The sequence below is a fragment of the Cervus elaphus genome, chromosome 12 (genome assembly GCF_910594005.1).
Source record: "Cervus elaphus chromosome 12, mCerEla1.1, whole genome shotgun sequence".
In the NCBI taxonomy this organism is placed as follows: domain Eukaryota; kingdom Metazoa; phylum Chordata; class Mammalia; order Artiodactyla; family Cervidae; genus Cervus; species Cervus elaphus.
Genome location: NC_057826.1, coordinates 49398680 through 49414441, shown reverse-complemented (window position 1 = coordinate 49414441; position 15762 = coordinate 49398680). Strand labels below are relative to the sequence as shown.

The 15762-nt window shown below is 35.9% G+C and overlaps 1 protein-coding gene across 1 annotated transcript in view; it reads left to right on the top strand.

The window, feature by feature from the left end:
• Positions 1 to 15281, top strand: part of ADAM10 (ADAM metallopeptidase domain 10) — a 139613-nt gene extending 124332 nt beyond the window's left edge. The window contains exons 15-16 of the mRNA XM_043921216.1: positions 10957 to 11083; positions 13029 to 15281. Of these exons, the coding sequence (XP_043777151.1) occupies positions 10957 to 11083; positions 13029 to 13123 (222 nt within the window). The 3' untranslated portion in view covers positions 13124 to 15281. The remainder of the gene's footprint in view (positions 1 to 10956; positions 11084 to 13028) is intronic.
• Positions 15282 to 15762: the final 481 nt, after the last annotated feature.

Sequence of the window (15762 nt, the reverse complement as noted above, 5' to 3'; positions counted from 1 at the left end):
GTCTCCTTCAAGGGTCAACTGTACTTTATCTGAAGAATGGGTTTTAAAGTTCAAATAGCCCTGAGCTTTATCTGCTAAAGCCATCAGATACACACTTCACATGTATATCATGCATAGATTTGGTTGGTAGGTGGTGGGAGTCACTCTGTTTTACTCTGCTCCCTGGTTCATGTCTTGGACGCGTTGCCTCCTCCTTTGGTCCGTATGATTAGAGTATGGTCATAGAATTTCTTCAAGTTGATTTTGGAAAGCCCTGCTTGCTTTTTATACTTCTCCCATGTCTCAGTATGACAGATAGCCAGCTCTGGGTTCTGCTTTGCTGAACAGGAGAGATGAAAAATTTTCTGAAGATTTTTTCTGATGTTTCAATGTAATTCTGGGTCTTCATCTTGTCCATAATAGGAAATTTTGAACAGGGCAAGATCAGATACAGAGCCTTTTGCAGATTTATTAATGAAAACATTGTATGTGACTCATTTTTGTACCCCTGTGTTGGGTGTATAATGTGTATTCAGAAAGTATCTGTTAAACTAAAGATGCCTTCTGGCTCTGCTAAAGCGAACCGAGTATAGGCTTGGAATTACATAGGGAGTCAGGTCATCCTTCTCACATTTGACGATTCTGTGATTTCAAGTAACTTACATTTCTTGGCCCCCTTACTTATTTCCCTGTTTTCAAATCAAATCCTGTTCCTATTTTCTTTTTTTTCTGATTATCTCTAATAAGAAAAAGTTGAGATCTGGTATACTTGTCTACAATGGGAAACAGTATGTTCAAAGAAAAAAAAAAATCTGATAATTGGAATCTCAGGGTTATATTCTGCTGAGTTTATGTTGTGCCATAAACTCAGGCATGTTTTAGGTTTTCTAGATAGTAAATCATATCACCTAAAAAAATTTTTTTTTCATTTTTCTCCATTGTATCTAATTTTGACTCTTAGAATTTCCAAAACTCATTTATTCCTATTTTAAAATGTTTACTAGAAATGATCTTTTTAGTTAAAGTGTTCTTAAGACCTTTTTTTCATATTTTAGTTTTGAGGATTTTGTGAAATGCTTCTTGCAATGGATTTTAGCAATGTGAAGTCTTTTCTTATGCTGTGAACTGATTAATCAGGCACTTCTAGGTTTATGCAAATTTAAGTAAGTATAGAATAGCAATGTTGATATCCACATGCCACCCTTTTGAAGAGCATAGTCCATAATACCTGAGTACTATTAGGCTGTTGCTGCATTTGTAGGCATTAATCAGGTCAAACAGTAAGGTAAACAGCAGCCACTTCCTTATGAGTAATTTGTCACATTTGTGCTCTTTGCAGAGTTCAGTTGCCTGGCATAGTTTGTTTTGTTATATTAGTAGCTGTGTTTTGGTCTTTCATCATGTGTAAGGAAACTCTCCGTCCAGTTAGTAATGTAGGTTGTTAGTTTGCTCTGGTGTAAGAGGCAATGAAAGGAATGATGAGTTAGTTTCACTGACTTTCCTTTCCACTGATACCTGGTGGCTTTTTTGTCTCCTTTCCATGGTATCCTGCGGCCAGCATTTTCCCTCTTGAAGGTAGAGTGGGAATAACCTTAACAGTTTAATAGTTCAGGGTATGAGTTACTGCCTGCTACTGGCACCAAAGAAATGATGTTATAAAGACTTTTTCTTTTCTGGGGAAAAGTTGTCCTTGACAGTAACGTTTGAATAAAATAGGTTGAGTGCCTACTGTGTGTCTGGCCAGGAGATAATGATAAACATCCTTTGGATTTATCAGAGAGTTACCTAGTTCTTGAAAAGTTGAAGAGAATTCACTAGGAAATCTGTTTAGACCCTGTATCACTGTCACTTTTTCTTTAAATAGGTGCATTGGTAATTCTTTTTTGTTTTCTTCCATAATTCACGTTTTCTGCACCTTTTGTGTTATATCTGACATAGAAAACCATCTTTGACCTTGATTTTTTTTAGGTTTATTAGTGTGTTTCCCCTACACTTTAAGATAATTGTCTGTTGGTGGCTTTTTTCTTTTTAATTTCTTCAGATTTATCAGAAGTTTATCTTTTCATTATTATTTTTGACAAACACCAAATGTGTTTCTCATTTTTGAATTAATTTCCTATTTTTCTGTAATTTTATGAACCTAAGTATTAAGTACATAGTATTCTTTATGAAAGATTTAGAGCAGTGTTTCCATGTGCTTCACAGAACATTATGCGTTTGGTTGTCAAATGAATCTAGAAAATATTGCATATTATGGTTCCCATCTTGGAGATTTGTGATAATATTGTGAGACATCCTGCAATAAGAAATCTTTTTAACTTCGTTTTCCACACTTACCTGACTTTTATTCATGTTGTACATGAGAATCATCTAACGACGTAGACCAGTTAAATCAGAATCTCTTGGAATAGAGCCTAAGTGTTTGGGTCATTTCAAAGCTCCCAACACTCAATTTTGATGAGTAGCTGAAATTGAGAACCAGTCATTCATGTAGAGCAGGGGTTGGCAAACTATGACTCTTGAGCCAAATTCAGCCCACTGCCTATTTTTATATGGCTCACAAGGTAAGAATGGTTTCACATTTTTTTTTTAATCTTCCCCCTCCCCAGTCAGGATTTTCCTTTAAGTGTATTGCATTTTTTTTTCCATTTATTTTTATTAGTTGGAGGCTAATTACTTTACAATATTGTAGTGATTTTTGCCATACATTGACGTGAATCAGCCATGGATTTACATGTGTTCCCCATCCCCATCCCCCCTCCCGCCTCCCTCTCCATTCTATCCCTCTGGGTCTTCCCAGGGTACCAGCCCTGAGCACTTGTCTCATGCATCCAACCTGGGCTGGTGATCTGTTTCACCCTTGATAGTATACTTGTTTCAATGCTATTCTCTCTGAACATCCCACCCTCGCCTTCTCCCACAGAGTCTAAAAGTCTGTTCTGTACATCTGTGTCTCTTTTTCTGTTTTGCATATAGGGTTATCATTACCATCTTTCTAAATTCCATATATATGTGTTAGTATACTGTATTGGTCTTTATCTTCCTGGCTTACTTCACTCTGTATAATGGGCTCCAGTTTCATCCATCTCATTAGAACTGATTCAAATGAATTCTTTTTAATGGCTGAGTAATATTCCATAGTATATATGTACCACAGCTTCCTTATCCATTCGTCTGCTGATGGACATCTAGGTTGCTTCCATGTCCTGGCTATTATAAACAGTGCTGTGATGAACACTGGGCAACACGTGTCTCTTTCAGATCTGGTTTCCTCGGTGTATATGCCCAGCAGTGGGATTGCTGGGTCATATGGCAGATAAAATAGACTTTAAAATAAAGGCTGTGAAAAGAGACAAAGAAGGACACTACATAATGATCAAAGGATCAATCCAAGAAGAAGATATAACAGTTATAAATATATATGCACCCAACATAGGAGCACTGCAATATGTAAGGCAAATGCTAACGAGAATGAAAGGGGAAATTAACAATAACACAATAATAGTGGGAGACTTTAATACCCCACTCATACCTATGGATAGATCAATTAAACAGAAAATTAACAAGGAAACACAAACTTTAAATGACACAATGGACCAGCTAGACCTAATTGATATCTATAGAACATTTCACCCCAAAACAATCTATCTCACCTTTTTCTCAAGTGCACACGGAACCTTCTCCAGAACAGATCACATCCTGGGCCATACATCTAGCCTTGGTAAATTAAAAAAAATTGAAATCATTCCAGTCATCTTTTCTGACCACAGTGCAGTAAGACTAGATCTCAGTTGCAGGAAAAAAATTATTAAAAATTCAAACATATGGAGGCTAAATAACACGCTTCTGAATAACCAACAAATCATAGAAGAAATCAAAAAAGAAATCAAAATATGCATAGAAACGAATGAAAATGAAAACACAACAACCCAAAACCTATGGGACACTGTAAAAGCAGTGCTGAGGGGAAGGTTCTTGGCATTACAGGCTTACCTGTCTAGAAACAAGAAAAAAGTCAAATAAATAACCTAGCTCTATACCTAAAGCAACAAGAGAAGGAAGAAATAAAGAACCCCAGGGTTAGTAGAAGGAAAGAAATCTTAAAAATTAGGGCAGAAATAAATGCAAAAGAAAAAAAAGAGACCATAGCAAAAATCAACAAAGCTAAAAGCTGGTTTTTTGAAAAGATAAACAAAACTGACAAACCGTTAGCAAGACTCATTAAGAAACAAAGGGAGAAGAACCAAATCAACAAAATTAGAAATGAAAATGGAGAGATCACATTTTTAAGTAGTTGAAAAAATGAGAATAATATTCTTTTGAAAGTTACATGAAATTCATATTTCAGTGTCCATAAGTAATGATTTATCAGAACATGGCCACACTGATTCAGTTACATATTGCTTATGGCAAGAGACTGCATGGCCTCACAAAGCCTAAAATATTTGACTGGTCTTTGATAGGAAATGTTTGCTAAGCCTAATCTAGGCTAATGGATGTCAAAGTGTAGTCCCCTGACCAGCAGCATCAGCATCACCTGGGAACTGGATAAAAATGCAAACATGATCAGGTCCCACTTAGACCCACTGAGTCAGTAGGTGATGATGCACACTAAAGTTTGGGAACCATTTTTACAGTCTCTGCAATATAATGACTCCTTTTAAAGAGACTTGTAACAGAAATTGTCTACTTTGTCATCCTGCTCTGTTGAAAGTGGAAAGTGGTTGTGGACTTTTAGTGTCCTTCATTGCCTGATAGAATAGGCCTCATGGACATCTCTATTGAAACCTTAACAACGAAGATGCATTGTTGTCACAGGGCTTATTTAATATTTAGCATATGATAAGGAGTCAGTATGCATTTGCTAGATGAATGAATGTCATGATTTATATGGAGTAGAAAAATTGTACATATTATTGTAATTTTAAGTTATAATATTTTGGGGTTTTCACTCAGTGGTATTTTAACTCCTTGCCGAGGCCAAGTTTAAAGTATGAGGAAGATAATAGCCAGTTGCCTTCCGCTTGGCAGATCGGTGTAAGGCGTGGTGCATGGGGTGTTGAAGGAAAAAAGAACATTTAGTCAGAGTCTGGACAATGGCATCTTCTGAAGGATAGAAGGGAAGCTTTCTGCCCCTGCAGGATGGCATAATCAGTATCATAACAAGGAACTGTGGGCCCCACATGGTCTTGTGACCCACAGGAAGTCGAGTGAGTTTGCTATGAGTGAGCGTTGTTAACACTGGAAATTCACTGAGAGGATTCTGTGGTTGACTTTTTCTGGAGATCTTAAAAATCAGTTCAGATTATCTTATGTCTGAAGATACTTAATTTAATTGCTTGTCTTGCTCCTTCCCCCTCACAGTTTTTTGGATGAAGCCTGTTTTGTTTTTTTTTTTTTATTATCCTAGAGGTCCTTTTTATTTAGATTATTAAATAAAAAATTATCCCAATTAGAATATAATAAATTAGACTGGTAGATTTTGACCTTTTATTTTGTCATTTTGACTCCATTTTTTCTACTTTGTTTTCTTTTGGCCATATAAGTGAATGTATTGAACATCATCTGTCTATTTCTTTTGTAGGATTATTTTCTCAGACTTGATTTAGTACTTTGTTAGCGTCTCAACTTTTTTTTTTTTAAACTTTTGGATGTCTTTTCTTTGTCTCTTTAAGTTTTACTTAACACCCTTGTATCTATGAAAGACAAGAGCCTGGCTCATAATTTACACTCCTTAAATGCTTATTGAATGAATGACAGTTCTCTTTTATTTTAAACTCCTAACAAGTGGACAAATCGTGATCCCTTTTTTGAGATGAAACACATATTTTGCGTTTATTAGCCTGGTTGGTATTCTTTTCCCAGATTTTATAGTACCTATAAAATAGAAAACATGTAATTTAACATTTACTGCTTTCTGATAATTCTGTTTTAAAGGAAGCATTTAAAAAATTTCCTCTACCCGAGGTGGCTATATTTATTAACACTCTCAAATGCACTATTGCTTTGGTTTTTTTCTTGCTATCTTCTGTCCATTGTGGTATTCAGTTTCTGAAAAGCTACTATTATTGTCATGAAAACATCTCAAGCTTTGGGCTTTTGAATTATGTAGTTACCTGGAAGATTTTAGAGGCAGACCAGGAACAATGCTAGAAGGGACCTCAAATACTCAGAGACCTAAGTGCCATATTTTCGCAAATGTCTTTAATCTCAGCTGGGACTTCGTCTTTTTGACCTTTTTTCCTGCAAAGTTATAACCAGTATTAAATTCAAGTTTCCTCTTTCTAGTCTGCTTTTCTTATTGCCATACCACTTGCATTTCTATGTAAGACTGTGTAGGTACTGAAAAACTGGTATCAGAAGAGGTATTGAACCATAATTTTTTATGTTCTGCATTGTAAGAGCCTTTTACATTATTTGTATGTGTGGAAAATCTAGATACAATAAATGAGCTGGTAGAAGTGTTCCGAAAAGTCAGTATTTGGAGTAATGATTCACGTGTTAATAACTAGTCCAGTGGATACTTTTTGGCAGAGTAGCTACTGAGTTTATAGAATATAAATTCAAAAAGCTCTCAGTCCAGTTTGGGATAGAGAAGGTAAGCACACAGAAACACATTTTCAGTTGTGCATCATTTTCACAGGAAATAAGAGAACCTATTTGGGGAAGGCTTCTTTATGGAGGTGATGCCAAAGCTAAGTTCTTAAGGGCTAGTAGAAGTAGAGGGACAGGTAGATGTTTTAGAAGAGGGAGCACCTGAAATAGTAACCAGAGTATGAACTAATTTAAATAATATTTTTGCACTTTTTTCCTTTTGAAAAGTGTGATTATCCTTTTTTTTAAATTGATAGAGTAATACATTGAAAAGTAAGCCTTCTTTTTACTCTTGTGCCCGGTTTTCTCAAGATGAGTTTCTTATATATTTTTCAGAAGCTGTATTTTTACAAGAAAATACAGTTTTAAAAAACAAGCAGAATTATATGTATATTGGGCTGCAGTTCATTGCATGCACAGGTTTTGTTTTTTTCTGTTTCCCACTTATTTATCTTGGAGATCTTTGGTGGGAAGCTTTTGAAGAAAAGTTTTACATAGAGGAGTGATGTAATTCCATGTTTTAAGTAACTGTAACACTGATGGCCATGTGGAATGGTTTTCAGCAGTGAAGACTGGAAGGAAGGAAATGTGTTAGAGAATATAATGAATACTAAGAATGGAAGTGTGTCTCCTGAAACAGACCTAGATCACCAGCCTGAAAGTAGTAGGAAGATCCTTGCCTCTTTGTGCTTTGGACTGGATCACATTTAGAAGTGATACTGCCTTTCCAGAGGATATTTGGAAATACACAGTAGTTGTCAGAGCAGCTGAGGGACTCTGATGGCATTTGATGGATGAGAGCCATGTATGCTAGACTCCCTGCATTGCTCAAAACGGTCCTTCCCACAGTGCCAGCGTGTCTGCACTAAGAAGCACTCATCTGCATGCTGGTCACAGGCATGTTCGTTTAAAATGCAGTTGCCTGGGCCCTACACCAGCACATTGAATTGTAAATAATGTTTTCCTGGAACACAACCACACTCACCTGTTTGTTTCTTTTGTATGATTGATTTTGTACTACAGTGGCAGATATGAATAGTTTGACTGAATCATATGGCCCGCAAAGCCTAAATATTTATTGTTTGGCCTTTTATAGAAAAAGTTTGCTGACCCTTGTTGGTAGAGACAGGTAGTTCTCAGTCTTGGCTACATAATGGAATCATGTGGGCAGCTTTAACAAAATTGCTGATGTCAGGATCTACCCCCACCCTGTCGGAACCTGGGATTTAGTCCGGGTAAAGTGAAGTCGCTCAGTCGTGTCCGACTCTTTGCGACCCCGTGGACTGGAGCCTACCAGGCTCCTCTGTTCATGGGATTCTCCAGGCAAGAGTACTGGAGTGGGCCCGGGTAACTGAGTTTTAAAAGCTTTCCAGGTAATTCTAATGTGTAGCCAAGGCTGCAGATCTCTGTGATAGTGCAGGAACAGTGCTTATAGCAGTACAAGCTGGTGATTTTGGTTCCTAATGTTTTCTACTTGGTCAGAGTGTCAGAGTTGCAGACAGGAAAGGTCGAAGAATGTCTTACTGCTTTAAATGCCATATTTCAAAAGCTTCTGGATGCTTGAAATAGGACAAAAGCTATGTGTATGTGACGGTAGGCAGAAATGAAAAGAGGAATGAGCCTGCACTTGAGTTGAAAGACTAACAACAGAACTTAAACCCTGTCTTTTGATAAGTGGCAGGTCCGTTATTTGAGGATGAATAAAACAGCAAGAACAACTGGATCCAATGGGAGATTTATTTAACAACGGAAAGAGTATATTATCCTAAAGACTCACAGGGAGGAGCAGTCCTCTGAAAATTATTATCTATAGAAAACAAAAGAAAAATTTAGGAAACTATCTGGCACTCTCAGGAGGATATAAGAAATAGCTTCTGAAAAGTAGATTGTAAACTCTGGTTTCCAAGCCACATTCGACCCAGCACATGTGTCTTGTATGGTCTACCTGTTGTTTTTAGAAATTTTGAATGAGTTGTCAGCATTTAAAAACAGATTTCATATAAAAATTCAGATTTGTAGCATCTCTTGAAAGATCAACTCTTTCAGCAGCAAGGCTGAATCACATCACCCCTTACTGTCTCCTTTCTTGAACACTTCATCCCTAAAGGCAATTAGGTGACGCCAAGCAGGCGAGGCATCCCTGCCTGGTGAGGGGAGCTGTCCTGGCACAAGGCAGGGTGCCCTGTGTGCCCTGTGGAGGGGTGACTGTCCACAGGGGACACAGGGGAGTATAAGTATTGAGAGGAAATTGTCTGCTTAGGAAGGGCAGTTCTAAGAGAAACTTGGGCTCCTTGGAGAAATGGCTGATTCCAGGGCTGGGGCAGGGAAAGAATAAGATGGATCTGGAACTCCTCATGCCAGCTTCAGTACTCAGAGAATGGTGAGGACAGATCCAAAAGATACAATGATGATAGTAATGGATTATAACCATTCAGGAAAATAGGAAACCGAGAGGGAATAAACAAATGAACAAATGAATAAATTGTAAGCTTTATAAGGAATAGAATATTTACTTAGTTCTAAATTATGTCTGTACAAAATACTCATTGACTTCAAAAGAGAAGAGTATCTTTTTGGTCAAGGTTGGCAGTTTATACCTTGATGAAGTGGTCAGGTAAACCCTCTTCAGTAATGAGGTCAAAGTCGTGTGTCACATGATCAGATGCAATGAGAATAAATCATCATTTTTGAGATACTCTAACTAAAGATGTGTGACCTGAATCTAATAATGGAGAAACATCTGAGAAACCCAAATTGAGGGGCATTCCAATGCAAAATAACTGGCCTGTAATCTTCAAAAGTGTCCAAGTTATATAAGCTGCAAAGACTGTGGATTATTTCCAGACTGCAGGAGACTAAAGAAACGCACCCGCTGAGGCAGCGTGGTCTGAGTTGGGTGGTATTGGGACAGATGGCGAAACTTGACTGAGCCGGTCCCAGGATTTAGCGGTACTAATGTGACAATACCAGTTTCCTGATTTTGATGATTATATTGTGATCATCTAGGGAAAATACCCATAGATTGTAGGAACTACATGTCGAATTGTTCAAGTGTAATAGGACATCATGGAAACAGCTTACTCTTAGATGGTTCTAGATTTTAAAAGCTTCTTTGTATTGTACTTGGAACTTTTCTGTAAGTTTGGGGTTCTTTCAAAATTAAACAAATTTATATGTATGTATAAATTTATACACATGGCTTTACACACATGGGGAAAGTGGGTGGCTTGGGGTGTTTGACCACAACATTCATTTTTGTTTTAGCTTTTATTTCTTTAATTGTATTGTCACTACTGGATAAAGAAAGTCTCGAAGTAGTAGCCTGTTTGTTGTAAGGCCCTGGATCATAGTAACTCTTCTTAAATGTGAGTTTTATTGGCAAAATTAGCAGTAACTATGTATACATTTTAATAATATAAGGTTCATAGTTTTCTAATTGTTAATATTTTGTATGGTGTTTATTATATGCTATCTTAAGACAAAATTTGAATATTTTGAATTGCAAAATAGATTTAGGATTTATTAAGAATGGCAGCATAATTTTTCTATAAATATGCCAGTAATTTTGGAAGTTTTTTGTTTGGCTAATTGATCTAATATGATTTAAGTTGGAAGTGAAACTTTAGTACCTTCTCAAAGGTAAACTTTGCCTGCTTCTAGCATGTGTGTATCCTTCCACTTTTCATGTTAAAGAAGGCAGTTAACCTTTAAATAAATGAATATATATGTAATAGATATATATATATATAATGAAAACTAAGATAGATTGTATAAAAATAATTTAATAATGGTAGCCTAAGACTAGAGTTCCTAAGGAAATAGAGAAACAGGAAAGAGGGGCCTCAGAAAAGATAGAATTTCAGTCTTAGCTTTGATGATTAGAAAAATTGATAGGTTAAAGAATATTTTAAAAATCTAGTAGACTTTAAAGCAAGCTATATATCTTCTAAGTCACTGGAGAGTATAAAAAGCAAAGTCTATAAGAGTAACAGGCAAAAGGAAGGAAATGTTTAAATCAGAAAATATTTAGTAACATGGGAAAATACAATATAAACCATGTGTGGGATGAGCCCAGTTTTGCACATGGGTTTTCTGTGTGTATAACAAGCATAGTTATACAGAAAAAGAAACTGAAATGAAAATAAGATTGAGTAGTTTCCTCTAGGAAGTGAAATTATGGGTGATTTTTCTTTCCTCCTTTGTACTTTTTTATATTTAAAGAAATTAATATATATGTGCTTTTATGTGATAGCTATCAACACCCAGTGAGCAAATGTTGTTTAAAAATTCAAATGTAATGTATCCTATTATATATTTTATATAGTACAGAATATTCTAAAATATTTTATAGTTTTTTCATTGGAAAAATCTTTTTATTTCTAGGCTTATTGGTGGGCAGTATTACTTATGGGAATTGCCCTGATCATGTTAATGGCTGGTTTTATTAAGATATGCAGTGTACACACTCCAAGTAGTAATCCAAAGTTGCCTCCTCCTAAACCTCTTCCAGGTAAGACAATTTGAGCAAGGTATATATTTTTATTACTCAGAACCATTCGCAAGTAGAACTGAATTATAAAGGAGTCTTTAGTAGTTGATTTATAGTACTTTCTCCTTGAGAATGGGATTACTAGATGGATTATTTAGTTGATTTTTTTTTTTTTTCTTTTTTTTAATTTATTTATTTATTTATTTTTTTTATTTAGTTGATTTTTAAGTGTGTTTTTTTTTTTTCCAATCAACCCAGTCTAGCTTATGGCTGCTGATTTAATGCTAATATATTCTTTAAAAAAAAAAAATAGTAAAATCTTCTCTTTTTGGTTTTATTATGATAGACCACTTATTTTTTTCTTTTTTTTTTTCCATTTACTTTTATTAGTTGGAGGCTAATTACTTTACAATATTGTAGTGGTTTTTGCCACTTTTAAACGATTGGTCTTTCCAACAGCTATGCTTCAGTTATGGGTTTTGTATTCATGCTCCTGAAATATATTCTGGCACATAAACTTATTTTCCCTAGGGAAAAATACAGATTTCTCTTGTGGGGGCATACAGATTCCAGTCTGTGGGAGAGTCTTAGGGTAGAAGCTTCAGTTACCAAACAACTGTAGTTATTCTCCATCTCTGAAAACAACTCCTAAGGTTTTATCTCCACCTTTACCTCTCAGGAAGCCAGGGCTGGGGGGAGATGAGAGATGGGAAAGATCTTTAGATGAGAGACCCTGGAGAAGGGAAAGGCTACCCACGCCAGTATTCTGGCCTGGAGAATTCCATGGACTCTATAGTCCATGTGGTCGCAAAGAGTTGAACATGACTGAGTGACTTTTCATTTCATTTCATGGATTTGGAGAAGGGTAAGAAATCCACTTACCAGATTATTTAGGCCCCGCCTGTTTCTCCCTCCTTCTCACCAGGCTGGGTGTCCCTTCCACCCTTTTCTTCAGGACCCTTGGACTCTGTTCTTGTGTGTTCAAGGGCGGGCACCATCCCAGGGTTCCCTCTCCTGCCTCCCACTCAACTTCACCTCTTGAAGCCTCTTGCCTCAGGCCAAATCCACTGCCCTACATAAAGTTGTTTAAAACTAGGGCTTTCTTATAATTTTCCCTCAGTTGTTCGCCTGTATTTCCCTGTCTTAAGGTAAGAAACTTTCAGTAGTCATGCTGGGATAATATCTTGGAGGTAAGCAGAGGAAATTTGCTTTCGATGTCATTGCTTTTCAAAATTACTGCTTTAGCAGTCAGGAACTTTTGTTAGTTTCTTAGGGATTTCCAAGGGCCACATGACACTTTTTAACTACACTACCAGTTCATTTTATTGAATGAGATTACATTATTCTCATTCAAGGAAAATTCTTTAACTTAATTTCATTTTAAGAAAATGCCAGCTCTTAACTGCTATTTATTGAACCCTCACAAAAGATGTTGAGCACTATGACATGAATTATCATATAATCCTCACAATAGACTATATGAGTTAGTTAATTGTCTCTGTTTTAGAGACTAGTCATCTGAGCTTCAGAGAGGTTAAGTCATTTGCTCAAAGATACCCAGCAGTTTCTTCCTCGTGGAGTCTGTCCTCAGAATCCTTACTAATCTGATAGTTATAGCTGTTTAGCAGTTGTAATGTGGCTCGTCTAAGTTGAGATGTATTGTAAATATAAAATGCCTACCAAACTCTGAAGAATTAGTATTTTTAAGATGAAATATTTTATTAATAATTTTTAATATTTTGGCTATATTGGGTTAATGAAATCAAAATATTATTGAAATTATTTTACCTGTCTCTCTTTTATTTTTTTCATTATGGCTACCAGAAAATAGAAAATTATGTATGCAGCTCATACTGTATTTGTTTTGGACAGAGCTGGTCTGTCCATTTATTGAAATGGCAACTTTGTCTTTAAAAGATTGAAATGCTCGTGATAAACCTCTTTTGCTTTTGTTTGTGACCCACAGGCACTTTAAAGAGGAGAAGACCTCCCCAGCCCATTCAACAGCCCCAGCGTCAGAGGCCCCGGGAGAGTTATCAGATGGGACACATGAGACGTTAACTCAGCTTTTGCCTTGGTTCTTCCTAGTGCCTACAATGGGAAAACTTCACTCCAAAGAGAAACCTATTAAATCATCATCCCCAAATGAAACCCTCACAAATAACAGTAGAAGAAAAAAAATGGCAAGAGATCATGTCCTCAGATCAGGTGGAATTACTTAAATTTTAAAGCCTGAAAATTCCAATTTGGGGGTGGGATGTGAAAAAAAAAAAGGAACCCCATTTTCTTATAGACAGATATTTTTAACCTAATGGCACAAAGTCTTAGAATATTATTATGTGCCCCGTGTTCCCTGTTCTTCGTTGCTGCATTTTCTTCACTTGCAGGCAAACTTGGCTCTCGATAAACTTTTATCACAAATTTAAATATATATATTTTTTTCAACTGCCAATCAAGGCTAGGAGGCTCTACCACCTCAACATTGGAGACATCACTTGCCAATGTACATACCTTGTTATATGCAGACATGTTATTTCTTACGTACACTGTACTTCTGTGTGCAATTGTAAACAGAAATTGCAATATGGATGTTTCTTTGTATTATAAAATTTTTTCCGCTCTTAATGAAAAATTACTGTTAATTGACATACTCAGGATAACAGAGAATGGTGGTATTCAGTGGTCCAGGATTCTGTCATGCTTTACATGGGCAGTTATGAGAAGAGAATCAGTTTACCTTTTCCTCATGATGGAGTTGGTTCTGATATTCGTTTTGTTTTATCAAACGGCTGCTAAGAGCACAGGATTGACGACACTGAAGAACACAGTTAAGTGTTGTGAAAACTGGACATATGCAGCATACTACTACTTCAGACTTAGTTCTTTATGTAAATGTCTGATTTCTGCTTACTTATTTTAAACTTTCTAATTCAATTCCATTTTTGAATTGATAGGTGAAATTTTTATTCATGTTGGTAGCAGTTAGGTCAATGAAATGATTCTTTTTATTTGCAGCCTCTTATTTGTATGCTAATTATGTTTTGGGTTTTGTCTGATATGGAAAAGAAAAGCTGTGTGTCTGTTTTATCAAGATATTTGAACAGAGTTTTCAGCATATCATCATGATCATTGGTAACCACTAAAGAGGAGTGATTTGCTCAACTAGTAGTTAAAATTGTAGATAGGCTTTCTGACACTTTTTTTCCCTAAGATATTTTATCAGCAATGAAGGTGAAACAGCACAATGTCCCATTCCAAATTTATTTTTTAAACAAGTGTAAATAATTGGCTTTTTAAAGAAAGAAGTCAAAAGCATTTAATGTATTAACAGGCTTATTGCTATGCAGGAATGGAAGGGGGCATTACAAAAAAAACTTTTAAGCTTGTGACATATTTGTTGCTTCTGTTTTCCAACTACATCACATTAAATTAGAAGTAAACAGCTATGATTTTCCTGGCTTCACATAGGAGGCAAATTTAGGTAAAGTTGAAACGATTTGTGTTTGGCTTTTTTTTTTTTCCTTTTTTTCTTAAGAGTATAAGGTTTACACAATCATTCTCATAATGTGACGCAAGCCAGCAAGGCCAAAAATGCTAGAGAAAATAATGGGATCTCTTGTAAACTTGTACAGTATGTGGTGACTTTTTTCAAAATACAGCTTTTTGTACATGATTTAGAGACAAATTTTGTACATGAAACCCCAGATAGACTATAAATAATTCTAAACAAACAAGTAGGTAGATATGTATGTAATTGCTTTTAAATCATTTAAATGCCTTTGTTTTTGGACTGTGCAAAGGTTGGAAGTGGGTTTGCATTTCTAAAATGGTGACTTTTACTCCGCCAGAGTTCTTAGTAACTTCTTGAGTGTGCTAGACTTTGAACATGTACATTTTTTGCTTGAAATGTTATCCTGTGGTAGGGTTTTGGCAGGTATACAACTGCCCTATTTTATTTTGAGTCTAAGTTAAATGTTTTCTGAAAAGAGATACGTGCACTGAACTCTTTCCACTCCAAATCAAGATGTGGTAAAACAAAAGGATCAAGACAAGTGAGATCTAATACTACTGTCAGTTTAATGTCCACTGTGTTTTATACAGTATCTTTTTGTTCACTTTGGAAATTTTTACTAAAAATTGCAAAAAATAAAGTATTGTGCAAAGATGTAAGGTTTTTTGAAACTTGAAATGCATTAATAAATAGACTTGACGAAATCCACTTGAAGGTTTCATACTCTTTGAACTCTGAGAACTTTCAAAAGAAGCATCCCGCAAGGCAGCCTTTCCTTGCTAAATGAGAGATGGTTAAGCAGAAAGGGAATTGCCTCTTCCCACACAAGTATAGATATCTTTATTCTTAGTTAGGACTTCATGTAAAAATTTTGTGGTTAGATCTCTCTCTTTCTGTACACAGTGAACATTTGAAAAACATTTAACTAATCTCAACTGCTTTGCATTATTTCTACTCAGTATTCAGAGTGCTTAAACGTGTCTTAGTGGAAGAGCTGAGTCATTTTGGAAACTGTGGTCTTACATACATTTTCCAAAGTTTTGAATGCTAAGTACTTCATTTATTTTAAAAGTTGAGTTTGATGGTAAGTGTATTTTAAAAATTTGAGCCATGTTTTCCTGCTTTGTCAAATTCATAGCATGTAAGAAGACTTGACATTTCAGCCTTACCTAGAGAAAGAATTGTAAGC